Source organism: Sinocyclocheilus rhinocerous, unplaced genomic scaffold (assembly GCF_001515625.1).
Source record: "Sinocyclocheilus rhinocerous isolate Xijiao unplaced genomic scaffold, SAMN03320098_v1.1 scaffold675, whole genome shotgun sequence".
NCBI classification, from domain to species: Eukaryota; Metazoa; Chordata; class Actinopteri; order Cypriniformes; family Cyprinidae; genus Sinocyclocheilus; species Sinocyclocheilus rhinocerous.
In genome coordinates, this window is record NW_015629520.1 from 1,410,090 (window position 1) to 1,432,272 (window position 22,183).

At 36.9% G+C, this 22,183-nt stretch overlaps 1 protein-coding gene across 1 annotated transcript; it reads right to left on the reverse strand.

Moving 5' to 3' along the window:
• Window positions 1–15,544: 15,544 nt before the first annotated feature.
• On the reverse strand, window positions 15,545–16,937 carry foxb1a (forkhead box B1a). Its single transcript, XM_016551109.1, has one exon. The coding sequence runs from the start codon at window positions 16,646–16,648 to the stop codon at window positions 15,749–15,751; it is 900 nt and encodes a 299-aa protein (XP_016406595.1). The 5' UTR covers window positions 16,649–16,937; the 3' UTR covers window positions 15,545–15,748.
• Between the last annotated feature and the right edge of the window lie 5,246 nt (window positions 16,938–22,183).

Below are 22,183 nucleotides of genomic sequence, written 5' to 3' on the forward strand. Positions count from 1 at the left end.
AGAAGAGCTCAAAAGAGTGAGCGGCCCCCCTCGCGGGGACATGGTGTTGCTCGTGAGCCCTTCTTCGGTTGGTCGCTGTCCCAGTTGTGATGAGTTTTACAGGGCAGGGGATGGAGTGGAACTTTCCAGGGTGAACTTTCAGGTTTACCTGACACTTTTTCATTTCCAGACATGCACTTGCCCCAATGCAACCATTGGCTTTGTTTGCGGAAGTCATCGGCGGGGCCAAGAGAGGTGACTTTGTTTGACTTTGGTGACCCGGGCTATAAAACAACAGAGCCCTCTCTCTCTTTTTCTCTCCCAGTTTGCTACAGTTATTTATTTGTCTTCTGCAGTGCCACCTAATGAAGCCAAAGAAAAGAAATTAGCAGAGTGTTGCATAGGCCCCATTGACGGCGTCATTAAAGTGGCCCGGTACAGGCTTGACCACACTGGCTCCCGCATTCCTCTGTTTGTTATTGAGATGGTTATTTATACTGGCCGGACGTAGAGCTATCTGGTTAATGGACAGGAGGCAGAGCAGCACCATACTTATTTGGCTGGGTGACAACTGGAAAGTTTTGTGTGGAAAGTTTTGGCCTGCTCCGTAGCCACGTTATGAAAATGTTTAATAGTTCTTGCATCGTAACCATAGTTTAACGGGGGAATTTGTAGTAAGACCAGAGTAACCAAATGTAAACAATGGATTTGATGATAAAAACATCAAAACGGCAAACTATGGGATTTGTTATTAAAGTTAGTCATAATAATTAAATATTTGCTCTTTGTCAATTTATGCATTATGTATTCATATTAGGGCTGTGCAATTAAAAGCATGCGATTGTCATGCGCATCTCGTCAGTAAAGCCGGTTCCGTGATTATTGGTAAATCTCCATCACCTGCTTTCAGATGGAGCAGCATTTACAGGTGCATCTCAATAAATTAGAATGTCGTGGAAAAGTTCATTTATATGCGTCTCTGTGTAGTAAATGCCGCTCCATCTGAAAGCAGGTGATGGAAATTTACTACTAATCACGGAACTGGCTTTACTGACGAGATGCGCATGACAATCGCATGCGATTAATTGCACAGCCCTAATGCCGAGTTCACACTGCACGATTTTAGCCCGTATATATATATATATATATGAGATAGATAGATAGTATTTAATTTAATATGCTTGAATTGCCTAAATAAAGTATGAATCTACAAAATTTCTGCTATATAACCATAGTTACTACACTTAGTGTTACTATAGTAAAACCATGCTAAATTTCCATAAGGGTCTACCTAGGTAAGGGACAGCAGGTTTACTTGTCCTAACTAGTCTCCCTCAAGTGCTCAACACATTAGAGACATTATTTACAAAAGTTATTAATTTGATGTACTGTAGGTCCATCAACCTTCTACACTGTCACATTCTGTGTACATAATGTGATCGGCTGTCAGGGTGATTCTAGATCAACATAAAAGTTCAGTTTCAACCAAAACCCAAGAAACATACTCGTATAGATGAGTTCAAATTTATGTGTAAATAAGGTGCCTTTGTAGAAAACTGAGACCGACCAGTCATCCAGTCAATCCAGTCGATCCAATTCTAAACAAGAGCTGTGAGTTATGCTTCACCCTGAGGTGATGCTCTGAACTGAATGTGCAGAAACTTGTATTTATGTAAATTACATGAAGAAGGGTGGTAAGTGTGACCCCTTTGACTTTTAAAGATCTGATCATTAGCACAAGTTGGGAAACAGACTGAAACAGAAGCCAAAATGAGAATCCACCAACTTATTAGTTAAGTTATTCATGCATTAATACGGATGAGGTCTGCACAAAGTTAATTGCTTCCGGAAATACATTTCTCCTTTTAATGGTTTATTAAAAACTATACGCCTTTTCTTAATTTCATCATATTTCATCATTCAATGCATTCGCAAATGAATTAAAACGACCTACATTCTTCTTACGATCGGGCAAGGAAAATTGTCCTTAGAGGACTTTGGGATTGCGTTGGCAGCGAATCATCACCATTGACTTCGTGAATGCGCCATTTCTTGTTTATTAAAGCTTCATTAACATCTATATGTGTAAACAGACGCTGTAACTAACACACATTACCTGGAGGCTCATGGTCATGAGGAGAATATAAAAAATTCAAGAATGCAAAATGTGTTTTATATATGCATAGACCTGTTGTTTTATTATTTTCAGTGTTATTTTTACTAGCTGTTTGGAGAATAACTCAAAGTTTGCAATAACTTTAATATGCACTCTAACTTAGGATGTACTCTTACAAATAGCTTCAACCAAACGACCATTTTCTTGAACCTAAACACTTTAACTTAAAAGGGAATATTCAGTCAGTACAAGTTTGAATGACCAAAGATCACATTTCAAAAAAGTTCAAACATCAATTGACCGCAATTGTGGCATACAGTTGATAACAACAAAAAGTAATTATGACTTGTTCCTTGAAAAAGCAAAATTGGAGGTTACAGTGAGGCACTTATAATGGATGTGAATGGGACCAATTTAAAAGCAGAAATGATGCTTATAATTTTATTAAAGCACTTATATTCATTGCTCTGTTAAAAACGTGTAATATTTGAGCTGTAAAATGTGTAAATAATCATTTTTACACTCGTTTTGTGGTTTATGGCATTGGGTTGCAGTGTTAATTTCGTTGACGAATAATTTTCGTCATAATTTTCATCAAAGACATTTTTTTCACCGACGACAATGACCATAACGAACTAAAACTCTTTTTGAATGACAAAAATTATGACGTAAATCTATTGACATTTTCGTCAACGAATAAAAACGAGACGAAAATGTTAGGGAGGGACATTTGGGAAGAGATTCATTCAGAACAAATCTGCTGCGTGGTTCGGAGGTTAGATGCGTTGAACCGGCGGGACATAAGCTAACATACACTTGCTGCACGTCGCATAAAACGTTCAAAAATGTCAATATGTGGGAGTAAGAGAAGAGCAGACATATGGATAAATCTGACGACGCAAGCGAGAACTCGGTCCGTTTTTCTGAGCGCAGACACTGAAGCACACACACAGAAAGCGCATCTCACAGCACGAGAGTACTCTTTTGCGTCACATGAATGGAGAATTACACACAAAATGATGTCGAATTGTCCGTTTTGACGAGTATTCACGTAAATACAGTTGACTACGTATTAGGTGAACGTAAACAGTAGGGAGAAGAACGTTTATCAGTACATTGCATCCATTGCAGCTGTGCATTCGGTTTTAAAGGGATAGCAGCCTAATTTAGTTGCTATTGTCCGAGTCATTGATGTTAATCAAGCAACAAAAGAAAGACAGGAAATCGCGCACTGCTCTTGACTGAAAAACTTTAGTAGCCTTAAAGATGAATCTAAATTTATTTATGGAAATGTCTGCTTGAAAGAATGAAGAATATGGTTAACAAGTTGCTATAAAGAATGCATAATTAGCCTATATAACCATTGGTATTTCATTAAAAAGAAGGCCATGTTCCTGTTCTTTATGAGAAGTGGTTTTATTTAATTTTAACATAGTCATGTTGTGTGTCACCGCAGTTAAATTGGTGTCTATCATGATAAAACCTTAATATCAAACCTATATAATGAGTTTGGAAATTTTAGAGAAATGCACTTAATAAATGCACTGTAACTAAACCCATTAAATTTTAGCCGACTAAATTTACTGTAGATTTAGTCGACTAAAATCTTATATTTAGTCGACTAAAACTAGACTAAAACTAAAAACAATTCAGATGACTAAAATATGACTAAAACTAAATGGAATTTTAGTCAAAAGACTATGACTAAAACTAAATCAAAATTTGCTGTCAAAATTAACACTGTTGGGTTGTAATGGCGACAAAGTTGTAAAACTATATATAACTTAGTAAAGGTTAGTAAATGATTTTTTTCACACTAAAATCATGTGAAATGCATATTGTTCATATCTTGTGGCTATATTATTGAATCAATGAGTATTTTAATGTTTACTGAAGAAGAAATTTGAGAAAGAAAAATGAATTTTTTCGCTCAGAAATTTGCTAGTAAATTTCACAAACATTTACAAAGAAACGGCAAGTAACACAATGAAATAAACATGAAATTTTGAAGTAGAAAGTCTGAAATAGTAAAATCATGTTTTACAGTGTATTGGCCTCCATTGTAAGTGCATTACTGTAACCCAGATTACTGCTTTTTTAAGAAAAGGAGGAACAAGTGGAAATTAATGGCATGGAAATAAACATGACATCACAAATTCTGCTGGTTGAGTTTAACTAGTTTAACTCCTTTAACTTCAAAACATTGCACATCTCAATTGTCCATTCCAGGACAAGCAGTTTTCCCAGAGGAACCAGTTTCCATGTATTAGACATGCCACTGATCCAAGGCCAGCCGCTGACTTCCCCAGAATCGGAATTAATTACTCGCTTCGCACGGGAAGCGGGATTGAGAGTGGAGATCTTTAGAAGTCTGGTATTTCTTACCAAACTGCCCCATGGACTTGCAGATGGTTTCAGTGAGTGGCTCTTTCCCGTTGAGAGTAATCTCACCAGGGACTCTAGCGCAGCACTATGCTGCACCAATACAGTCTCCATTCGCAGACGTTTCAAAACAGCCAAGGGGGAGGTTGGTGACTTAACATAAATTAGACCACCAGGGAATGTAGAGATCTTGCTCTGAAGAAGAGTAATATTGAGAGAAAATGCGACACTCCGAAAGCTTTTGGATTGAAAGCTATGTGGACAGGCTGTTATGAGGAAGGTCATGGGTTCGATTCCTGGGGATAAAAGTGTCTGACAACAGAATAAATGTAAATGGGTCAATGACAAATAAGAGTAATAGGAAAGAATATATTTTAAAAATCTAGTTTAAAACACAAGCCAAGTTCTTAGAAACTGTATTCATGTTGGTTTTGTATTGTTTTGAAGATTTTCTTTTAGAAAGCTTACAATTGAATGATTGTAAAAATGTCACGTGGTGTCATGTGGCATACAGTATATTATCCTTACTATAATAGTGACTATATAAAAAGTGACTATATTTTCCTTACATCTTGAATACATGTTGCTGTATGTATCTTTTTCATTAATTTAGTAAAGTTAAAAAAAAAAAAAATTTCAAGGTAAAAATTTTATTTTTTTAATCATTTTAAATTCATAAATATGAGTAGACTTTGGGAGAGTCACACCACTTGACATTTTACAGCCTCAACTGACCTTTCCCTGTCATAATAAGATCATTGTCATCGTATGTATAATACATATGTATAATACATAATGTATTGTATGAATTTTTGTATTTGTGAATGTTAAATCATTTCGAACAAAAAAACAAACTCATGTCATTGACCCAAATTTGAGCCCAATCTCTTGTACCTCTGCACTTCAGATCAAGTACAACTATAAAATAAAATCATATCTTAAACACACATGCTTACCCTGATACTCATAACAATATAGGTTTTTAATGATTGATTCTTAAACTTTAGTATTGAAAATGTACAGTTATTACCTTAAAAAGTATCACTCAGATGCTATTCTAGTTTTTATTAATATGTTGAATCAGTTTTTTATTTTTATGTAAATTTTAGTTAAAGTTTTTGAAATTTTGTTTTGTGTTTTTGTCAGTTTTAGTCATTTTTGTTCTTATAGTTTTTATTTCATTTTGGTTTGAGTTTTAGTTATTTTCGCACATTAAAGTTAAACTAAATTTACAAAGAGAAATGTTTCCTTGGTAACTTGCTGAAATAAAGAAAGTTTAAGTTTTTTAGGTAACTGAAATGATTTATGGTTTTATTAGAGTTTTAGTTTTAGTGTTAATTAAATATAATAACCGTGCTTGACCACTGACCCCTAAAATACTTTTGTTTGTCTAACCTCATGAAATAAGCTCGATTCAGTCATTTTTTATTAAATTAAAAGTTAAAACAGTCAAAACATTTTTTTTAAATGATTTAATTTCAGTAGTTCATCCACACCTGGTTCCACTGTCCCATATTTCTATGCTTACCATGAACAGATGCGATTCTTCTGTCACCTAAAGACAGGATTAACGACGCTCTGTTTGTTATTTTGTTTGTTTGTTAATAACTGGACCTTGGCCGTGTTTGCAGTGAGCTGCTGATGAGAGTCGCCGACTCTGAAGAGGACACTTCAAGTTTGATTAACAGTGGAGGAACGCGGAGAGCTGCGGCGGCTGCTAATTAACCCTGCATTGTGCTTGGCCGACAAAGAGACAAAAGAACAAAGCCGAATTTGAATGCGGCAGATTATCACAATAACAAAAGACAAAGTAGTAGATCGTGCTCTTGACGGGGAATTTTCACACTGATCATCACAACATGGGATTGGATCAAAGACCGATGGAGTTACATTAGCGGGACAATGGAGCCTTGTTATTCGACAACAAGAGGCATCCATCTGCATGTCACAGGGCCCGTTTTAGTCAACTATCAACTTCCTCTACCGTTGAATTCAGTGTGGTAGATTTCAAATGTACAACGATGAAGCCCAGGGGCTGATGGATGTTTCTTAGCAGTTGATCTCATATTGTATGTGTCCACAGTGGTTTCAACTGGTTTTGCTTCAGGGCCCAGATCAAGTGGTGACAGTTTATTGTACAAAGGTAACAAAAATGTATAAATATTACCACAAACTGCTAGCTAAGTAGAAAAATTAACAGTTTTCTAAATGGCATGATTTTGAAAATTCTGTGTTTTTGACAATACAGTGAAAGTCAGTGGGGTCCAAAACAACATTTCATTAAATGGACAAAAACAGTTGAAACATTGTTCAAAATATCCTCTTTTCTGTTTCACAGAAAAGTCATATAGGTTTATAACAACATGAGGGCAAATAAATTATGATTATTTTTGGATTAAGTGTGTTATTAACAAAAATGTTCAGATAAAAATTTACTTATTTTAAAACCCGACAATGCAAGAAAACCATGTTGAGATTGAAATGATCCGTTTTTTTTTTTTTTAAATACAAACAGACGAGAACAATACAAAATACAAACAAAAAAGAACCGTAGAAAAAGTAATTCACGTGAATAACAAAATCAGGGTAATGTGCAAAAATCTAGATATGCCAGTCTCTTTTTTTTTTCTTAAACTGTGACTTTTAACTAACAAAAACACACTTTTTAAGCAGCATATATATGATCTTGTTGGTCTTGTTCACGATTTTTGTGGATAAGGGCATTTCACGCAATCTGTCCGTGTTAGCATTAGCATTTAGCATGTTTTTCACTTTTCCCTTTGACGACTGTACAGTCTTTTCATTTATTCTTCTCTGAAATTGCTTTAGGATAGAGTTAGTCTCTAACTGTATAATCCAACAACCTTTTCCATCCAGCTATTACCAGTGATTTCCCACATATGTAATGAATCGCTGGGCCCCGTTGGTGCCGTGACCCAGACGAAAAAAAGAAGAGAAATACCAAGAGAAAAAAGGATATGGAGACAGCTGCTGTCAAAGCACACTATCCAGCCAAGGTACTCCTGGAAAACACCCCCCACCCCCGACCTGATCCCCCGTAGTGGGCCCCTCTAACACCACTAATCAGCATCATCCCTTCTCACCCCTGGACATAGCCCTCAGCTCTACCAGCCTCCCTCCCACACCTATGCCGCCCCGCTGGCCTTTGCAGCGGCGGCGCGAGGTGTGAGTTACCGTGGTAGAGGTGTGAGTTACCGTGGTAGAATCACAGATAAGATCTATGGTGATAGATTAGCTTGTCGCAGCAGGGGAAATAGCAAGGATACTAAAAAATCCACAGAGGCTGTTACTGTCCTAACATATTTAACGCCTTGCAGCAAAGACCCTTCAGCACTCAAACACCCGAGTGCCAAATCTGCTAGGTTCCATCATTAAAAGGAGATATTTATGTTTGCGGTTAAATGAGCTCTGACACAGAGAGCGAGAGAGAGAGAGGGAGAAGAAGAGAGAGAAAGGTTAAGCTATACCAGATATATAGTTTTTTAAACAATATTTCTCACTCCCTAAATATTATATTATATATTATGTTATATTATATTATATTATCCATTTAAATATTATGTAAATTATATCTATTTATACACTGGAAAAATAGTTTATATATTAAATATAAAATATATTTTATAATTATTATAATTATAATTATTGCTATTGTTATTATTTACTTATTTTTTATTTAATTTCACAATATCATTCAATTTTGCCCATAATTAATCTGGTTAGGTGGTTTACATCAGTACATCAACAAATCTAGGAGTGTATAAGATTTATCAATAATCAAAAATTAAACTGTTGTCGAATAAATCTGAAAGCTCTTTACATATATAAGATGGTCAGTATTGAATTTTAAATTAACTTCTAACATATTAATAATTAATGAATGAATTAACATAAATATTACAGATATGTCAAGTTAGGCCAATAACTTCCAATCTCAATGTTATATTTAAAATACATGATTGCCTTTTTAGAAGCTTTTAAGCAAAATGTAAATAGTAGAAAGATTATGAAACACAAAATCAATCAATAAAAATGTATGAAAGCAATTAATTTTTTTCGGTGGGCAAAAATTGTCATGAATGAATTTCATGAAACTACAATACATAAAAAAAACCTTGATATTAATGTAACAACTTGCCCCAATTGACAATTATCAAAAATACCTTTGTTCTGAGAACACAGTTTTTGGTTAATATATTAATCAAATATTGTTCTAATGTATCCCAGTGTGGATTTAGTGTGTTTCCTTGTATACCAAACAGCTATTAAAAATATGGTGATAATGGGATTTTGGGTTTTGAGGACATAATATAATACAAATAAAAATCCTAAATTAAGACAGTATTCCACACAAATGACAAAATCAAGACTGTACTCTATGTCAAAAGAAGTTATATACACAACTATATCCCAACTACACCTAAATTATTACACTACAGCAAGCTCACGGCACAGACATGCTGGGTTTCATAACCGCAATAGCCTGGAGTCTTGCCAAATGGTTACTGTCCTCCAAAACAAACAGTGCTGAACAACACTAAACACCACAGCCGAGTCCCCTGCATGTTCATTCTCCAATTTGCGTCAAAACCAAAATTTAACATCATGGGCTGTTGGCCAGAATCAGCCGAGATGGAATACTATTTGGAGAATGCATGGGGAAAAACATTCGGGCTTCTGATTGGTGGTGTGGAATGCTGAGGCCTAGACTGGCAGACCCGAAGCCTGAAGCGTGATGAATAGGAGGAGGAAAAACTCACGCTGGGCTCTGTCTGAGCCTGCACAGCCCTGCAGAGTCTGGAGGCTTCGGCGTGTCTTCACTCAATAATGGAGGCTTGGCTTTTTGTTAGATGTTCGAAGTGTCAGAACATATGTTAATTTATGGGTTCTCTTATTGAACATGGGAACAACAATCCTCAAAGCGCTTCAAAACAACTGGGGATTCAAAATGGAGTCCTGAAGCAAACTCTTCCTACAGCTAATATTGCAACATTTCACAGAGGATATAATTAATATCACTGTGAGGTGACACGCTGTGATAAATTAGGTGCAAAGCAGTGAATTCAAACAAATGTGCTTTGAGACTGCTGTTCGGTTGACCTCGTGAACTGGTAAGACAGGACAGCCTCCGCTCAGGTGAAAGTAGAGACCTTTAAAAACTAAGATCCTGACTAATCACCTTCCTGAGACAATACACATCCTTATCTTGAATAACAATTAGGAACTCTTTTACTGCCCCTGCTATGCTAAGTTAGCCCCATTAACACTAACAGGGAGCAAATGCGTTTAACATCTTAAGTTAAGAGACCAGGATCTATCGTAATCCTAAATCACGAGGGGAAAAAAACATAATATTCATTTAATCAACATGAAACAAACATTCTGACCAGTCAGAAGCACACAATATAATATAATATAATATAATATAATAATTGTGTGTGTGTGTGTCTAAATTAATATCTGTAATATCTGATGAGATTATAGATCATGGGGAAAATACATAACATTTAATTAATCAACACTGACCAGTCAGAAGAATATAATATAATATAATTATTGTTTTCAACTTCATTTATTCATAACAAATTCATTCATAATAAAGGAAAAACACATAATATTTAATTAACAACAATTTATCGATTTAATTTATCAACATATAACAAAAATATATGACCACTAAATGGGGCCATAATATAATATAATAATAGAATTTTTATAGAATATATATCATTATATAAGTGTCTGTATTCTATTCTACATAACCTGTATGTATAGATAGATAGATAGATAGATATTATATATATATATATAAAACACGTATCCAATGTGTTTTCTTTTATATTATATTTTCTTCAGCTGCATTATAAATATTTACTTTTCATTCTAATTCTATAGGAATCCGGTACTGCCCCACATTCAGCTCTTAGCCGCAGCGGAGTAGAAAATGTGAGATGCCTCCCACTGACATAATTTGTTTCACAATTACTGCCCACCAGCATGAATCAGATGTTGACATACTAATTTCATGCACACATGGGTGTTCAACCCCAACCCCACTGTCTATGGTGTCCATCGTACCTGGAAACAAGCGTCTGAGACCAGCCTGACCCTCACTGAAGGGGTCCACTGACTCTCTGAAGCTTGTGTTATAATGAGATTATTTACATGAACCCAACATAAAGACATATGGCAGTGACATCAGAAGCACCTGTTACCAAATCTGATTGGAATTAGCATGGAAGTTAAGTAACTGACCAGATTGATTTATTTTGCAATTTTATTTCTTTATTTGTTCAATTCTCTATAATGATGCAGTTTATTTATTCATTTTTGTTTGCTTGTTTGTTTGTTTGTATGTATGTTGGTTGGTTGTTTATAAATTCTCTCAGTTATGCCTCCTATACTTGCACTGTAACAATGGATGGGGCCTACCTCATTTAAAACAGTGTTATGCCTCCTATACTTGCACTGTAACAATGGGTCAGGCCTACCTCATTTAAAACAGTTTATTTTTTTTGCTAAGCATGCACCGAGTGTATACATATATTTGTTTATTGCAGTTGTTTTTAGTAAAAATCAACGTGAGGCTGCAAAGTGGAAAGAAAAATAGCCATCAGCAAAGCATAAACACACATCCGTTCCTCCTTCAGCAGTGCTGTTTGTCACATTTGCAAAGTTAAACTGGATGCAACTTTTGCTTAGCGTCGATTAATTTTTACGCTTTTACAAACAGTATTTTGACAGCCCATAATATGAGTGGAAACATGAGGAGTGGGGAGCTGAACCAAAATCTGGCCTCATTCTGTCAGTACAGACCTTCGGAGAACTCCAGGTATAAGCTATTGCAGAGACTTATAACATTAATGAAGAAACTGTGCTTCCGTTACCAGTGTGAAGAAGTTACAACCAGACTTGTTTTTCCCAAATTTAACCCTTTGGGATTTAAAATTATTGATTTAACGCATTGTTTGGCGCTATTTGCCCTAAAACTATACACAACAACAACGTGTTTATGCGTTACCTTTGTTGAAAAAGTTACAACCGTACTTGTTTTGATTTACATCCTGTCAGTTTCCCCAAATTTAACCCTTTAGAATATTATTGGTTTAGCGAATTGTTTGGCTGTATTTACCATCTAACCATCTATGATATCTGACCCAATAACACCTTGTTACCTTTGTTGGTGAAGAAGTTACAATCAGACCTGTTTTGATTTACATCCTGTCAGTTTTTCCCAATTTAACCCTTTGGGATATAAAGTAGTTGGTTTAGCCAACTGTTTGGCGCTATTTAGCCTCAGACCATTAATGGTGCATTAGGCCTACAACAACGTGTTTATTACCTTTGTTGATGAAGATGTTACAACCAGACCTGTTCTGATTTACATCCTGTCAGTTTTCCCAAATTTAACCCTTTGTGATATAAAATGATTGGTTTAGCGAACTGTTTGGCGCTATTTGCCCTCAAACCATCGATATCAACACCTCCGTTTTTACGTTACCTTTGCTGACTGAGTCCAAGTTCACCTCTCATCCTGCAGAACAAATGAAGTCATTCGAGTTCAGCAAAAGCCAAGAATCAACCAAAGTTCTGTCAAACGGATTTGACTTATTGCTCGACAATAAACAGCCGTCCACTGTCCATTTCATCTCTCTCCGCTGGAGGTTAAGTCGAGTTTATTACTGACGCCTCGGCCGGCGTGCATTAAGCAAATCATAAATTATGCATGCTAATTACCTTGGGCTCCTACTGTAATGAATTCTTTTAATTAAGCTACCACATTGTGGTTTTGCGTGGCACGCTCTATATTTTATACCCCCTGCCTAGGATGACCTTCTTTGTAGGAGTGGATCATGTAGTCGATGGTTGGGGGGGGGGGCATCGTTTTGTCTTTGCTTACAAAACAGAGTTCACGTCGGTGTTAAAGAACAGAGAAAAAGCCCACTCGAAGACAACTGAGGCCTTTCTTATTACGAGCCCTGAAATCACAACAAGCTAATGCTGCTGCTCTCCAGCATAATGTGAGACACTAGACGACTTGCCTTACTGTTGATTTGAAGAGTTTAGACCACCGACACGAGTTCTGTGTGCTACATGTAAATGCGTGAAAATATAATGCTAAAACTTGTCTTTTTTTATTTGGTTTTATTTTATATTATATCGTTTTATTTTATTTAGAAATAATATCCACATTTTCATATACTATGCAATATATACACTACATTTTTAGTTATCAGAAAGAGAATTTGTGTAAATGCTGACAGGAATTACATCTGTGTGAAAGGTAAAAGTGCTGGGGACTGTATCTATTTATGAAAATATTAAATTCCATAAAATACCATAAAATATTGGGCATATGACATAATATTTGAATAAATACAGAAATTGTATTTATTTGACACTAGGCAGTAACTGGTTTAGCAGCACTGCAGTAGTTTTAAGTCTTTTTAAAGAAGCGTTTTTACAGGTTAGTAATACATTAGTAAAATAAAATAGTAATGCTAAAATAAATACAGTAATAATCCACTGTAAATGAATATATAAGAAAAATGCATTTTCTTCAGTAAATCTATTATTTCTTTTTAAAGCTATATAACTGATAAAACGAATTTCTGTAAAACATGCGTGTTAATGTATACTTTTCATCTTGTAAAATGAAGACATTTTTTTTTTTAAATATGTCGACTTTTATTTTAATTCTGTAAAACGGGTCTGTTGATTTTTTATGAAATGTAAATTTTTTGAAGTTTCTTTTAAATAAACGAAATATTTTGTAAATAAAATATGTAAAATTGTTTCATTTGCAAAACATGTCTATTAATTAAACTTTTATTTTTAAACAAAATTAACAAATAAAACATATGTTTGGACATTACTGCTGTGAAGCTTGTTTATTTATTTATTTATATTCCTTGTTTAAGTAAATGCTTCTCTTTCTTAAAAAAAACAAAACTAAACATACACTTTAATCAGTACGATAGAGTAAACATCAATGCAACACAATGTCAGACCCCAGAAAAGAAAGTAAAAAGAAAAGAAAAGCAAAAAGGGGAAGAGTGGAAAAAAAAACTTGCACTGTTGTGCAAACAGTCTCTCAGGGGGAGGGGTTGGATTTAAATTCCAAAGGGGTCTCAGAACTCGTTTCCTAGTCCCCCAGTCAGCTATGTGTTTGTGAGAAATCGGCCTTTTTGTCTTTCTGAAAAAAGACTAAATCTACATCGGTGGCCCAGTCTAAGTTTGCAATTCTTTGCACTTTCTATTCAAGTGAATGAGGGTGAATGAAGTGGCCAGGGACCCTTTATTTGATCAGCTCAATTGCATAAAGTGACGGAATTCTAATGTATTTGCTTAATATCCCGGAGAAGGCTGTTGCTCTCTGTGCGGGGACGCAAACAATGCACCTGTTTGTCGCATTCTGACCGCGACATATCCTTTATCAATGGACCCCCCCATTAAATCTGAGAATAAAAAGGGGGTAAAATGCAGAAAAGCAGTGAAATCATAGTGTAAAAATCTCGGGCAAAAATATAAGATAATAAATACGTATAAAGTGCTTGTTTAAAGTAAATTGTAAAATGAAAAATAATTTAGAAATAAAAGATAATTATTTAAAGTGAAACTGATCTTAGTCATTAAGAATTTAATTCTACCCAATAAAAAAAGAAAATAGTAGAAGGAAGAATGTCAATAATATTTAAAATAAGCAGTTTGGAAATATAAAATATAATCTACTGAAATTTTCTAGAAATTAAACTATACGTAAATGTATTTTTTTCTCCCCTAAATATATTATCTCTGTCCCGATGAAATGTAAATGTAAAGGTTTAAAACTCGACGTGCTGGAGTGTTTTGTAGCTGAAGTGAGTGGCTGAGCTGATGAATGAGTCTGCTTGTGTGTGCTGTGACTGCGGCACAGTAACTTCATGCATCCTAATCAAGAGCTTCATTCATTTATTCCAGTCCGTCGGTTGTGCTTTTCCTCGAAGAAAAGTGCTCACCTGCATGATCCGATGACTGAATTTATATAGTTAAAGATGTTCAGACAATATGCACATGTGTTTATTCTAAAATTAAAAAGAAAAGCGAATGAAGAAAATATTAGAGCCTTAATTATTTTTTATTAATATTAAGGAAAATTAATATAATGTACTTAAGCAAAAGTTTGTAAAGAGAAAACGTAGTACTATAGGTATTAATTATTGTTTGCATTTCAGTAATTTTAATATTAATAATAATAATATTTTTTCTTATAATCTTTTTTTTTTTTTACATTTTGAGTGTACATGAGTATTTGACCGTCTGTGTGAAGAAAGAGAAAAACACTAGCGAAATTCACAAACGAATACAAGAGGAAATGTGTACGTTTACATAATTTTAATGAAAAAATATTCTGATGACCAAGTTTATAATTTAATGCAGACGTTTTGCACATCTTTTAAAAGCACGCATGCTTGCAGCAAAACAACACAAAGTCTGGAAAAGGCATGCTTTATATCTGAACAAAAAGTACAAATGTACGGCATTTAATACACATGGTCACCACGGCTTTAAATTAAACGCTCACAAAACAATTTCCTGCAAAATATAATGTAAAACATCTAACTAAAAAGTGCATTGGACACAATTCAATATCACTTATTTGCAATTATTCACATATTTACTTGAAGACCCTATCCTTTAAAACTATTTTAACTTTTTCAAGTTTGCCATTGTAGCATACTGTAGGTGTACGTGTGTGTGTGTTTTAGATCAAGTATAGTATTTGGTTTGCAGACTGAGACCAGTTTAGTCGTCTAGGACGTTAGTAGAATAACTACTAACAATATAAAAATAGTGAGCATTCCAAATTACGCACATTTTCAGCCTATTTCAGCACGGTCAAATTAGCTAACAAATATTATAGGCGATAACCTGTAAAACGACGAGCACTTGCCTTGTGCGATTGAAAAACGAAGCAGATAGCAGTGCTTGGAATTTGTCAGCAGTCAACCCACTCGAATAAACACATAAATTCTGGATATTTAAAATGTAAAAACTCTCCATTTTACAATATGGTATCCGTGTCGATCCGTGTCATCTCATCGACTCATCGAAAGCAACACTTAAAATCTGAACAACATACACATAAATTAACATCACTGCAACATAGATAGCTCTTGCCTTGATTGTATAGCCAGTGTTTTTCAAGGTCTATAATTAAAATTCAACTTTGGAGTACAGGTGTCGACCGGGAGGCCCAGTTCGCAGGTGTCAGTGCACCGCGACCGACTGCAGCGACAGCGACGCGGGACCCGTCAGGGTCTCGCTCGGGGTGGCGGGGCTGCTTTGGCTGGTCGCTGTATGCGGGGACGTCGGGCTCAGCGACTGGGGAGAGTTCGACAGGAAAGCGGGGATGTGATGAGGCAACGCCGCCGGAGTGGGCTTGATCGGGACGGGGATCGCCGGTAAGGTCTGTCCGCCGTGGCAAAGCGACTTGATGGGCACACCGTAGGCACTGTAATCGCTGCTGGTCATGGAGATGGGCGCCACGCTGTCCATCACGCTAGTGCTGTACATATGGGGCCAGGCTGTGGTCAGCTGGTTGTGGAGGGGATACCCGGTGGAGAACGCCAGCCCTCCCGGCACTTTATACTCTCGGGCGATGATGTTCTCAATGGCGAACGGGTGCTTGAACGTGGATGGCTGGGACACTCCCAGGTTGTAGCTGGACATCTGGGGGAGGTGGGTGCCTAGGGCGCTGAGCCGGAGCTTGGCTTGCTGCTGGAGGTAGTGGGCAGCGTCCGAGGGCTTGCTGGGTGCCAGGTGCTCTGATGTCATCAACTTGAAGCGTTTGCGGCGTCGCAGGAAACTTCCGTTCTCGAACATGTCGCCACAGCTGGGATGGAGAGCCCAGAAGCTGCCCTTTCCAGGCTGGTCCGGGCGCCGGGGGATTTTAATGAAGCAGTCGTTGAACGAGAGGTTGTGGCGAAGGGAGTTCTGCCAGCGCTGGGTGTTTTCCCGATAGTAAGGAAAGCGGTCCATGATAAACTTGTAGATCTCGCTAAGTGGAAGCATCTTCTCCGGACAGCTCTGGATAGCCATAGCGGTGAGGGAAATGTAGGAGTACGGTGGTTTCTGGTCGCTGTATGTGTTTCTCCCGGGTCTAGGCATCCTGTCCAAATTCAGCGTTGGAATTCAGCTGGAAGTCTGTCCTCGAGTATTTTTATCGAGTTTTTTTTTTCTCTAAAGAGCGCCGAGAGTCGTCCTGCAAGTTCACTTCTCTGGAGCTATGAACTCAAGAAAGAAGAAGTAGTAGGGTTTCCTTCTTCCCAGGCCAGCTTGAATGGACCAGATCCTCTCTCTCTCTCCGTCTTTCTTGATAAGACTAAGAGCTAAGTGGCTGCCTCCATGTCCTTCCTCTAACCATCTGATAGTTTTATGTGGCGACATGGGCAGAAAAGACCCCTGTAGAGGCGCTTCATTAATGTGCCACTTCTTTGCTATCACATGACAATCGCCTTGGGAGGAGGGGGCTGGGAGAAAGGCATAATCTGGTTTCATTTACACCTATTTACATGGACACCTTGGGCCAATAGAAATCATTTCCATTTGAAGACAGTGCAAAGGGGTGAAAAGGCTCGGCAACCGGAATTGAACTGCGATGGCACCCGGTAACAGTGTGTGAAGGTATGTGTGTGAACCTTTCTGTGCGCTTCGTAGGGTGCTTGGTCTACAATTCACACGTACAAATGGAGCTACTGAGCAATGGGATGTTTGACATGGAAATTGGCTGGAACTTGCATGCAGTTTGCATTGTATCGTCACAGTTACTTTTTGCTTGTCTTGCTGTCATGACACAGTTCGTATGACTTTTGCCGGCTTTGTTATGCCTCCTTAGAGCGAAAATGTCAATTGCATCCCAACGTAAACATGCGGAGGGCAAATTAAACCGTGTAGCGACATTTTTTCCCATGTATTTCCACATGACTAACCTGAGCGCCTCGTTAATATAATGAGCCATGGGAGTCATACACATGTCATTTAGCCCATAAGCATATGTTTATTAGCAACTAGGAAATGAGCTAATGTGTCACGGATGGTCTTTTACTACAGTCAGGCGATATATATTTTATTAAATCACGATAACACTTTAAGGTGAATGTGCACATACTATATCTCACTATTATCATACTGTAAAAATGCAAATTCAAAATACTCGTAATAGTTGCTGCCTTTTTTTATTTTATTATTATTATCATTTTTAAGTTTCAACCTACACAGATTATTTCATTGCACGCTTCCAACCACTTTTTAATTAATTACCTATTTGAAACATTGTTAGAAATGAAAGAAATTATTTTGACAAATGTAATGGATGGAAACAATGGAGGGAAAATGTTACGGCATAATGATGAAAACATATTTACCGTGCAATTAATAACAATGACAATGCGTGCTTAGCTACTAAATAATTACACATAGTTCATTAGTATTACACGGTGCTTAATTATGCAAATACACATTAACACTGTAAAGTGTGAACAAATCATCAAAGCGTATTTTTTCAAATGATTAATACTCGCGTAATTTTAAAGATGTGGCCAGATCTCATTATTGCGGGTTTAAATGCGCGGGCACATCCTACAATATTAACAGCAATACTTGAGAAACCTCTTCACAAAGCCGACGACAGGATAAATATAAAAAGACACGACCTATGTACACATTAAAGCTTCCAACATATGTAAATACAGAATAATTCACAATAACAGTCGATACAATGCAAAATGATTTTAATTTAAAATGAAAGTGTGAGGCATTTTCCCTTAAAGCCACACAAGTGAGGTGACCTGGAGGTTGCTTTAGAAAATGTGCAAACATTTAAACAAAACAAACAACAACAAAAAAACTTCTTGAAATGAAACTTCATGATGCCAGGCGGGCTTTTGTGCTCATGTAAAGCAAACTGAAAAGTACTTCAGATATGCAAATAAAGCCTTCAGAGTGGCGTTGTGAAAACTGTATAAAATATCCATAAGTCAATTATATGAATGTGAAATCCAAATGGAAGCCTATTTTGAGCAATGGGCCATTCATGGGTTTTTTCAGGGCTCACCAAGGGCCACCTTTCCGCTTGGCGAGTTTGCAATGCGATGGACCACACACGAGCTCGCGGATTTGCTCATAATTTATGCAAATTTTCCAGCATAAATCCACCAATGAGACCCCTGACTGCTCTGACGGATCGCGAATAGAATCAACCATACAAGTGATTAGAAGCAATACGCATAGTTTATTTTGATGCCTGTTTGGAAGATGCAGGAGGGAAAAGGTCTGTATCTAAACCGCGGGAAGAGAGAGAGAAAAAAAAGACTTTTATCAGGCAGCTAATATTTACAAAACAGGAGGAAAGTACCAAGCAAAGCCATATAGTTTCCTTGGTTGCCACACAATCACCGTCTCAGAAACACTTTCTTTCCAAGCTAGGAAGTCATGCAGCTTCTCGCTGCGCCATGAAGTACTTCTTTTAACTTGTCATTCCTCTGCTTGTGTATTGACAGAAAAGGGCCAAAGGATTCCAATTTTCCAGGCTTCTTTCACATGAAGTTTTCCAGAGTTCTTCTGAGGGAAGCAATGTCGAGGTGGTGAAAAAGCAAGTATTCTTCAATGAATCTGCCAATGAACTCTGACGGTGTGACACAAAGTATCCGACACCTTCAGCGAGAGAGAGGGAGAGTTTGTGTTTGCGTGTGTGTCTAGCGCTCATAAAAACGATTTCTCTGCCCACATGTTTACCCAGACAAGAAACAATAGAAAAACAACTATGTGACTTTCCTAATGTTCGAGGAAAGAAAGGATGCCCTCGAAAATAACAAATGCAGGAAAGAAATATCACACTTCACATGAATTTATACAGATGTATTTGAAAACGGTAAATGAACATCTAGAGCGTTTCAACGTTTGTAGCCGAGGCGAATTAGTCTCAAACTTTTAATATTATATTCACACATTTGTCGGTTATAAATTGAAATAGTTTAGAAATCTACAACATATTCCTGAATACTGTTGTTAAAACCGATGACAACACCAAATTGAAAACAAAAAAACATTTATTTGTAATTTTTTCGTGGTGATGAAATTTACTTGTCCAAAACAACAATTAGCCTATACAATTTATCATTTTAAACATTTTAATTAAAAATCATAAAACTGAACTAACATATTAAAATATACATTTCGAAAATAAACACTTAAATTCTAACTGGACAGAAATATGGCACAAATACTAAAAACAAATCAGTGTGTGTGATAGTCAATTTCCTATGCACCATCCCATTTCTCAGATTGTCCATCTAGGCTCTGCTGTAATGCAAAGCGTTCCCGAATCTTTTAATTACACGTGTACCCTGTAAAATATATTTGCAATATTATGCAAATGAGCCCAGTCGCCCGCTGATCCTACAGAAGCTCAGGCAAATGTTTTCACAGTTAATCACGCGCACAATGGCACAGTATCAACCTGTGATGAGGGACCACCCAACTCATTGCACTTTCTCCGTTTTTTGCGGGATAAAGTTTCCGGCAGCTGTCATGGAAATCAGCTTTGTCCTTAACTTAACGGTTAACCAATGTGACGAGGACGAGCCGTGTGTATTTGTCCACTGAAGATTTGCTGCTTTTTCTTCCCGCCAGCCCCGCGCGCTATAATGCGCTCAAATGGCGCACTGCAAATGCCACCACGATTCTTGAATGGCTCGAGTCCCTGCAGCAGTCGATCAACTGTATAATGTGCGAGTGAGTTTCGTCATTTGTACAAGCTGAACAAAGGTTGGTCTAAGCCAAATTGCATTGCACTTGTGAACCGGGGGCTCTAGTCTTAAGTATCTTTTACGGCTGAGGGGACCGAGAACAATTTTGTGTGCGTCTGAAAAAGGCAGAAAAACAAAGGCACTTTCTGAAGCATCTTAAAGTAGAGTAGTGAGGCGTGACATTCCCAGGGCGATGGGACACAAAGGCTGAGGTCACGCGGATGAAAAAGAGAATCAAACAGCCACTTTCACACGTCTGCCCTCCGCCACACAATAGGAAACAAATGTTGTTAAAAGAGGATCGATGCCATTCATTGTAAGGCAGCGAATGATAGCAAAACAATATTGTCAAACTGAATCAACTTTGGGATATGCTGCCACCCAGGAAAAAAAAAGGAGGGACAGGGGAGAAACTTTCGCTCTGCTTTTTACATCCATGCAAGGAGCCGTCAACAGAGGCGAAACTGGAACATTTTCAACATGTCAAGGAAAAAAAAAACCTTACGATACATATGAAATATTTTAATGACTCTAAAATGTCAGATTGCGTAACTACCACCGCCCCCCCAAACAAACAACAATATTTTTAAATACAAAAATCATGAATTATTAAGTCATTAATTTCAGCAAAACTCCATGTGATCTGCAAAACGTGCCTTGCCATAAAATAGGCTAAATATACGACATGTACAAATAAAAACAATAATATTTTGAAAAATATAATAACATTTTTAAATAGTATTATCAATAGAAACCGCTTTGGTTTTTCTACAAGGAATAAAAAATTATACCAAACTACTCAAGTCAACATTCCCTTTCTCAAGAAGTTCAATCTTTTTATACGACTTATTACAGTTGCAGTCATTTTTTACCGTAAGTCCCACAAAACAATATCAGTATCAAAAATGTAAAAAGTGACATTTAATTTAAAATGTTAAACGTGCATCACAAGTATATTCGAGTCATTTTTACATGACTAACGTAATAGACATACAAATAATTGAATATTGTCAGATATATTCATATCAATCATCCAAAAGATACAGCTGTGATATAATAAATATTACTGGCATATAACTATTATTATTATTATCATTATTATTGCTGCTGGCCGTTAGTGCATGTCATGCTGTCGAGCAGAACCCAGCTGAGCTCTCCGTCAACTCCATGTGTATTTCATCGCATTATTAGCTTCATCTTTCTGCAGGCAATGTAGATTTACCAAAGAACTAATGAATAAACAAATAGCAACGGCTGGCGGTGTAATTGACATTGTTAATGCAAACATTTATATAAACATGTCATCAAAATGACTATTTCGAGACACTAACAACAGTGCATCGCAACTTATAATAATAAACGATTTTTATGAATAACACGCTCTGAAGCAATCAAGTTTGTTTTATTCATAATGCATTTGCGTTTTTTTTTATTATCGTGAATTATCTTCAGACAAACCCGATCAGTTGCTCAGAACTGCGGATAGAGCTTTTACAGTTGCAGGTAACCTGTCGGACCTTTACATCTAACTTATCCTATACCTTTCCGAGTCCGACCAGCATTGTTTTAATGAAGTCTGCGGCGATTTGCCTCCCCTGAGATGTTTTATGGTGCAATTAAGAGCGTATTTGCGATGTGGCGTATGAATATTCAAGAGAATGTCAATTAATTAGCAGACAGAGGGCTCTCATTACGATGCTCAAAAGCCTTTAGTGGCGGGTGAAACTAAAGGGGAGGGGCTCGCGCGCCAATCCAGTTAAACACTATTATCTCACACTGCCCTCATTTGCTTGATGGACTTTGTCTTAATTAGGGGCTTATGGTTTGTTAGCTGTATCGTCACTTAACTTAAACTTAAGGAACCACGGTCCAATTATATACACGCACGCTAGCGAAC